Here is an 8,458-nt window from a genome sequence, read left to right as displayed (position 1 = left end):
GCGCTACTTCAAAGGCTGCCGCTGGACCTGCTACCATGGTAACGACACGTCTAGCCACATGTACATTTTCCATGCGCGTCTTGTTGTAGTTTACAACTCGCTGCTATTACAGCTTACATACATAATTTTCGGCGGAATGTAACGCTGTGTTTCACGGGGAAATGTCGGTCATCAAACTTGCATATTTTTTGCTAATCTTCCACTAAGATTATACAGAAATAGCCCGCCGATATAAAATGTAAGTAGGAGACTATTTTCACTGGCAGCTCGCTTCAGGTTTGGCTGGTTGACTGTCGACCCCATTGACGTGAGCCTACGGACAAGTCTGGCCGTGAAAACTATTTCTTTCTGCGTAGTTCAGGTTGAGTTTTGGATTGAGATTTATCTTATATCAGAAAATAACTATTGGGAGACTGCATTCTTACTCAGCGTTGTGAACATGACCGCTGTTGGCAATTTTCCTCCGATCTTTTGCAAATCTGTACTCCTTGTACGGTGTTGGACGACGAGCAGGAAGGTGTTTTTCGAGAATTTTATCGAGAAATGCACCTTTCTTGATGGATAAAAGAAACAACAACACAAAGTGGCGGGGGAGTCGGACCAAAGCTTTTTGTTTCGAGATCGTGTGGTGTCGATAGCCTACTTTGACAGTTTGAGGAATGAAATTTTGCTTCTTTTCCCAGGGGCATGCCCCCTAGTTTGGCGAGCCCCCAGCAATGTCGGGGACAGAAATAAATTTCAAGCTGGAGCAAGGAGCTTTTGCTGATAAAAGCTCCTTGTCTGGAGACAGCACTGGGTGAAAGTCCCTCTGTACTTGGGGCGGAATGGAACGTGCCGACATCGACTTGTCCAAAAAGCTGGACGCCTATGTTTGAGGTGTCACGTAACAAAAAGGCGGGAAAATAATGGGACCACGACATTACGGGTTTTTAATTGTCTTTATTTGTGCATGTGTTTGCCTTATTCGCCCATTTCTTTTGCATCATTTAGCAGTATTTCATAACAATTTAGAGTGGATTATTCACCGTCAGCAATGTAAATAACTCCCAGGCCTACGGTACCCTTTTTCGAAAGTGTAAAGCCCCAGCACGTGTAAACATGTCCCTAAGACGATACCAACCGTCTCAGTATGGGTAACGTTATAGCTCGTTATGACAAAATCGTATCATCAAAATGATAAAATTTTCCACTAACTTATGTAAAATTGAACTTTAAGTATTCGAGATACCATCCTTTTTACTCCTGGAACAACCATCTCTAACACGAAAGTGGCACATGGAGGGTCGTTCTCCCCTTCCCCGTAGTGCTGTCTACTGTTGGTACCGGCCGCTGACCTGAGATATCACTTTACTGTTCACGTGATAGCCTGCAGTACGTAATTTGTGGACTGCAGTCCAAGTTATCGATAGTTTCTTGCATTTTGATAGCTGTAGCAGGCCCCCAAAATGTTGATACAGTGGTTTACAATACGTTAGGACCGTCCGATGGAACACAGGAACAGATCTGCCGCAGGACGATGTTTTCAGGACCATTTTTTGACTGCAGCTACCGGACGTGCATCGGCGTGTTGACTGCGACATTTGGTACACAGATAAACTAGTGTTTAATTCCTGTCGGTTGACGAAGAAATTAAGAAATTATCGTTGTTCTGAATATCAAAATTAAGGGGAGATAGCGACACTGTTGTATCGTGACGAATAAAGGTTAGTCTCTCGTAGAACATGTCCGTCTTCAGCGCGACTCGGCCGTGTATAATTGAGTCCAGTAAATCTCCGTCGGTGAGACCGGGGGAGACAGTGAAACATATTCAGCAAAAGGGACAAAGGTACTCTATAGTGTCAACATATAACAGGAAGAAAAGTCTGCTTAGTCTTTAAAAAAATGGGATCACAATAGTGTCACTCACGAAAAGTGACGAATAAAGGTTAATGGATGTTATGCCTCGATTTATGAAAACACACATTTGCATAATTGTTTTCATTGTAATCATACTTACCGAGATCATACATATACAGAACGTTTACAGCTGTATTTCTGTACGAAGTCAATAAAATGATAGAAATATCGATACTAAGTACTTGTGAAATTATGCATCTAGTTCTAGTATCTACTCAAAAGTATCATCCGCATACAAAATTTCATCATCATTTATTTCTTTCCACAGTGTCTGTTGTGATACCAGAGGATCTTTAGCACATCAGCTGGAACTTGGTAGGTTACTGACATACAAGTTGTATATGCATGTTATTCTACAGATTTTAATAAAACTCCTACTGTTGATCAAACCAAAAACAAACCTGAGTGCTAATGATTTTCCCAGTAGTGTCTATTTCCTACAACTTAGAAAACCTCATCAATATTCTAAGATCCATAACAACTGTCTATTTACAACTTAGAAAACCTCATCAATATTCTAAGATCCATAACAACTGTCTACTTACAACTTAGAAAACCTCATCAATATTCTAAGATCCATAACAACTGTCTACTTACAACTTAGAAAACCTCATCAATATTCTAAGATCCATAACAACTGTCTACTTACTTCAACTTAGAAAACATAGTCGATATTCTTATATGCATAACAACTAATGAGCAGTAGTAGGCTAATAAATTACTTAACGTAGACTCTTTGGCAGATACCTCAAGGCCACTGTGTTAACCATGAACTTGTTTAGTTACAATCCGGACATTTCCACGAATCGGGGAGCCTTTCCACCTGCTTCCAAGTCTTCAGTCCTACACACTTAAAGTGATACCACTTGTCACAGGCATCACAGCCAACACTGCCTTCACTGAACTTCTTGCAATTTTCCAGGCATGGCTTTGCACATTTGGGGCACATGGCAGGGCTTGGCAATGATGCAGCCTGACTGCTGGTACCTGTGGATGTATCTGTTTGACTACTACTACTACTACTAGCCTGGTTTGTGTCAGACTCAACAACAGCATCCATCTCTTTCTTTAGCTTACCTGTTAGCAGTTCAGGAGCAACATACTCTTCAAAGAAAAAGTCCAGAGCTGCACAGATGCCCTCCCAATACTCATTGTCAAACTCTATGTTGACTCGGACACTACCATGCCTACTATATGCATAGAACATACAAGACTTACACCCTGTTAGAGCCATCTGCCCCTGGCACTGAGCATAGTAGGCATGTTTGCGTTTGAGTGTAACTCCATCACAACCGTTCACAAGATAGACACAGGTGTCTGGGCTTGGTACAGTGTCTTTGGAACTATGCGGACACTTTAGTTCTACTACTTGTCTAGTTGCGTGACAGTTACAAGAAAATATAGCATCAGGTGAGGCACCCAGATAGGCCTTGTGCTCTGATAGGACAAGCCCTACCTGCTCGCACCGTGCACCTTCATGCTCCTTGGAGAACTCAGCAAATAAGGCCTTCTTTGCCTCATCTTCCATCTCCCTGCCGTATTTCAGGGCAGCCAGGTTTGGGGTAGTACGTGTATACCCCATTATTGTTGCCAGGAGGGACTCTACTTTTGGGTTTTCAGGATCTTTTTTTATTGACTGCACTTTTGTGTATACACGGTAGAAATTTGAAGCTGTCAGCCTTCCTCGGCGAGCCATGCTCCAGAGGGGGGAGTTAGCCTGATCTCTAGTAGCCCTTTCCAAAACTTGTACATCATCATTACTTATAATTAAGGACTGGATGAACTGGGTGCGACTATCATAGGTGTATGGCCTAGCCATAACATCCATTGAAAGGGACTGGGGAGTCAAAGGCTGTGCAGATGCATCGTCTCGCTGGTGGTGCTGCACCTCAAAGGCTGTGTACATCGTAGCACCAGGCAAAGCTGGTCGAAGAACCTCGGTCAGGTTGGCTCTGTTGACGTCATCTGACAGTTGGTGCCTGTTCCCTACAGGCTGGTACAGTCTCTTCTGCACTTGAGCCACCGGTCGGGAATCTGAAATTTAGAATGAAAATGATCTCAATGCATATGCATTCTAGCATATTAAGTACTTGTCTTACCATTTGTAATGGCCTACATAAAGGGTTATACTAGTGATGCAATAATTATGCCTTCTATATTACTTCTTAGTGTCATATGAGTCTTTTTTATATAATGAGTGCTTTCTTGACACCTATTTCTAATTGTATGTTTCAGGCTGAAGCAAGCCAAGATGTCGAAGAGGCAATGCTGTGTGTTTGGTTGCAAGAACGGTGGCAGAAAACTGAACAAGTGGAATGAGGAAAACTGTACCATCCATGACAGAAAGCACAACAGCTGCATTTGTGATGCACCGTTTCGATTGCATCCTTTCCCCACAAAACGTAAAGATCCAGAAGGCAGAAAGGAATGGAGCCGACTTGTTGGGCGTCAAGATCTGTCGAACCGAAACAGAATCTGGACACCAAATGAGGACTCTCGCATCTGCTCCGTCCATTTTGTGGACGGCGAGCCTACAGACGCGAACCCTTTGCCAACACTACAGATGAATACTCCACGCCTCTTTCAGTCCCAAACTCCCAAGGCCAGGAAAAAGGCCAAGCGAAGAGGTAGCAAGAGCCAATCTCCTCAGGATTTTTCATGGACAGAAGTACAGAAAGGTGCGACACATTATAGACTGCACAGAGTTCTTCATTGAAACGCCGAAGAACCTTACAGTGAAGGCTCAAACCTGGTCCAATTACAAACATCACCAGACTGTTAAGTGTCTGGTGTCTATCACACCTACCGGGCATTTCAGCTTTGTATCGGACACCTGGGGCGGACGAGTCAGTGACAAGGAGCTGACCCAGGAGTCTGGCTTCCTGACAACCCTATGCGATGATGAGGCAGTCATGGCTGATCGGGGCTTCCCCATAGCTGAGGACCTCGCACTGCACCATGCACACCTGGTCATGCCACCCGGCAAGAGGGGCAGCTGTCAGATGACGACGGCTCAAGTTGCAAAGACAAAGGAAATCGCCAACCTGCGAATCTTCGTAGAGCAGGCCATCAGACGCCTCAAAACCTTCAGAATCCTCAAGTATGAACTTCCCATAACACTGCTACCTCAGATCGATGATATGATCATAGTATGTGCAGCACTGTGCAACCTTCAGCCACCTTTGGTTAAGTACTAGTTTCAGTGCAGCGCTGTGCTACCTTCAGATACCTTTGCTTAAGTACTTGTTTCAGTGTATCCTCATAGTAGTATGGTGTGACATTGTAATGGCATTGCATATTTCTTTTTTTAACTAAGACTGTAGATGAAGATTTAAAAACTCCATTTTATTCAGTTTGAAATAATCTACTCAAGTAATATTATTACAGTGTAACAATACACATGTAAGTTATGTGTCTGGAGTTTGCTGGTGAGAAGTAAATCCTTAATGGTTGAGTATATTAGTAGGGTTAGTCATAACTGTCCCAACCTGAATTTCACTTCAGATCTTACCTTAGATGTTGCATTGGTTGTCTCTCAGAAGAAAGCACTTGACACAGATCAACTTGATAGCAAAAACAGAAACAAGACATATCACATGTAACAATGACAACATGTAATGAATGCTCAACAGGTCAGAAAGTGCTGTGTTAGATTCACATGTGACAATGATGATGATGATGATGATAGACCTTTATTCATTTCATGACTTTACAACATACACAAGTATAGGATAATGTTATAAACAATACAAGTGAATCATACATTGTAGACAAGTGTTTGAATCGGTTAACCAAACAGAGTGAACTCTTTGCTTTTTTGTACATATGTGGATATGAGAACAATGTTTCTTGCACAAGTTTTGTTAAGAAAAGTGTAGACTGACTGTAGTTAAAAGACCCACATTATGAAGTATTGTAGACGTAACAAGTGCTCAACAAGTGTATGTTATTGGGGGCTAAACTTCGAATTTACATATAACATCAAAATATGTACACACCAGTTTTGCAGAATTTTGTCTTTGTGAACTCCATGTCCTGGGTTCTGCTGGACTTGATGCTTTTCCCTGAGGCAGTGTTCCACACACTGGCTATAGACGTGCACGCAGGGTTCACTAGGTTGGTCCGCACTGCTGCCTCAACCTTGAACAGCAGTGCTGCAACGTGGTTGCATGACTGCCCCAACCTGGACAGAAATAGGTGCAAGTGCCACTGTTAAACATACAACAAAAAAAACTTTTTAAGAATACATAGTTGCGTAGAGCAGGAACTTTTTGTATTAGTCTTTTAGTTTTTGTAGTAATCTTCTAGGAAAGTTTTTATTGATAGACAATATGCAATCCATCTATTAACTCACCCAGCTGTACAGGAGCAGTAGGCTGTCCTCACTGTGCCAGTAGGGTGGCAGCACACCCATGTCTTGTGGTGTATGTCGTTTATTCTTTGCGATGGCCTACACTTCGCCAGCAAGAAGATGTAGCCACCTTGCTTGCAAGAGTAGATCTCTTGCAGCCACCCATCGATGTAGTACGTAAATGCCTTTCCTTCTTTGTAATCGTTCAGGAGACGCTTGGTGACGTCTTGCTTCTTACCTGATACAAGCCAAAGAGCACATTATCAGAAAAAAATACCAAAATGGAAAATGTACATTTTTACAACAACAACAACAAAGTCAAATGAGCTCATAAGGCCGGAATAAAAATTGCATATACCACAATTATACATGTACCTGGGTGTTCCTTCATCACATGGTCACAGATGTCATTGTACATGACATTTGGCCAGCTTGCCATTCCCTCGGCTTCTGTCACCCAGGCGTCAGGTGCGAACTTGAGGGGGTCTGGCAGTCCCTCCACCAGCTGGACATATTCCTTCTTCGCGGTTTCAGCAAGCTCTGCTGCTGAGGGCTGCACGGGGATGTTGTTTTCCAGGCGCTGAAACATCTTGCGACCAGCATCGCCTTGTTGCCAGTCGTTTTCCACCCCCTGGCTCTCAGGTAATCTTTCATAGCCGGCGGTGTCCACGTCTCGATTTCTTTGTACTTTTCCATGTCCTCCTAAATGACAGGTAACGAAATAATGAAGCTATAATCAGTAAATATATCACCTAAAATCTGTACGTATTACATATTTGTGTGCACAGATGTCTTACTAAATAATTGAACAAACTTTCTCCGCTCGCTTACGTCACCCAAGACAGGTTATGGTTTCGAACGCAGTAAACATCGTATTTACTATAAATTTCTACTGACATAAATAGTTTAGCTACCTATATAGGTCTTTACATACCATCTTCACTTGGTAGATTAGCTGATGGCCGGAAAATGTACGCTGGACGGACGAAAATAAGAGACAACGTGTCACGCGTGCGTTCCCGCGAAACTCGCCAGCTGTGTGGTAGGCCGCCCCAGCGTGGAGCGCTCCGAATAACCTTTGACCCCGAGAGCGCAGCGGAACCGGCAACTCGAGTATTGCATCTAAGCACTACCCTAACCCTAACCTTAACCCTAACACTAACCCTAGCGGTTAGTGCTTAAGTCATATCTCGGGAAGTAAGCACCCGATTTTGAAACGGTTTGCAGCTTACAACTCTGTACCAAGATACATTTTCAATGATACCAAGTTTGACCGACTAGAATACACACTTAGCAATATTGCATTTAAGCACTACCCTTGCCCCAACCCTAGCCCTAGCGGTTAGTGCTTAAGTCATATCTCGGGAAGTAAGCACCCGATTTTGAAACGGTTTGCAGTTGACAACTCTGTACCAAGATACATTTATAATGATACCAAGTTTTTCCCACTAGAATAAATTCTTAGCAATATTGCATTTAAGCACTACCCTAACCCCAACCTTAACCCTAACCCTAACCCTAACCCTAACCCAAGCTGTAAGTGCTTAAGTCATATCTCGGGAATTAAGCACCCGATTTTCAAACGGTTTGCAGTTTACAACTCTGTACCAAGATACCTTTTCAATGATACCAAGTTTGACCGACTAGAATACACTCTTAGCAATATTGCATCTAAGCACTACCCTAACCCTAACCTTAACATTAACCCAAACCCTAACCCAAGCGGATAGTGCTTAAGTCATATCTCGGTAAGTAAGCACCCGATTTTGAAACGGTTTGCAGTTTACAACTCTGTACCGAGATACCTTTCGAATGATACCAAGTTTTTCCCACTAGAATGAATTGTTAGCAATATTGCATTTAAGCTCTACCCTAACCCTAACCCTAACCCTAGCGGTTAGTGCTTAAGTCATATCTCAGTAAGTAAGCGAACGGTTTTAAAACGATTTGCAGTTAACAACTCTGTACCAAGATACCTTTTCAATGATACCAAGTTTGACCGACTAGAATACACTCTTAGCAATATTGCATCTAAGCACTACCCTAACCCTAACCTTAACCCTAACCCTAACCCTAGCGGTAAGTGCTTAAGTCATATCTCGGGAAGTAAGCACCCGATTTTGAAACGGTTTGCAGTTTACAACTCTGTACCAAGATACCTTTCGAATGATACCAAGTTTGACCAACTAGAATACACTATTAGCAATATTG

The 8,458-nt window shown here is 42.7% G+C and overlaps 1 protein-coding gene across 1 annotated transcript; it reads right to left on the bottom strand.

Annotated features, from left to right (window-relative positions):
- Window positions 1–3,714: 3,714 nt before the first annotated feature.
- On the bottom strand, window positions 3,715–7,355 carry LOC118408483. Its single transcript, XM_035809298.1, has 6 exons — window positions 7,182–7,355; window positions 6,623–6,949; window positions 6,251–6,485; window positions 5,895–6,079; window positions 5,408–5,459; window positions 3,715–3,930 (listed from the first exon to the last, which is right to left on the bottom strand). The coding sequence occupies exons 2-6, from the start codon at window positions 6,834–6,836 to the stop codon at window positions 3,858–3,860; spliced, it is 759 nt and encodes a 252-aa protein (XP_035665191.1). The 5' UTR covers window positions 6,837–6,949; window positions 7,182–7,355; the 3' UTR covers window positions 3,715–3,857.
- Window positions 7,356–8,458: the final 1,103 nt, after the last annotated feature.

Source organism: Branchiostoma floridae, unplaced genomic scaffold, assembly GCF_000003815.2.
Source record: "Branchiostoma floridae strain S238N-H82 unplaced genomic scaffold, Bfl_VNyyK Sc7u5tJ_1593, whole genome shotgun sequence".
NCBI classification, from domain to species: domain Eukaryota; kingdom Metazoa; phylum Chordata; class Leptocardii; order Amphioxiformes; family Branchiostomatidae; genus Branchiostoma; species Branchiostoma floridae.
This window is presented reverse-complemented; position numbering and strand designations above follow the sequence as displayed.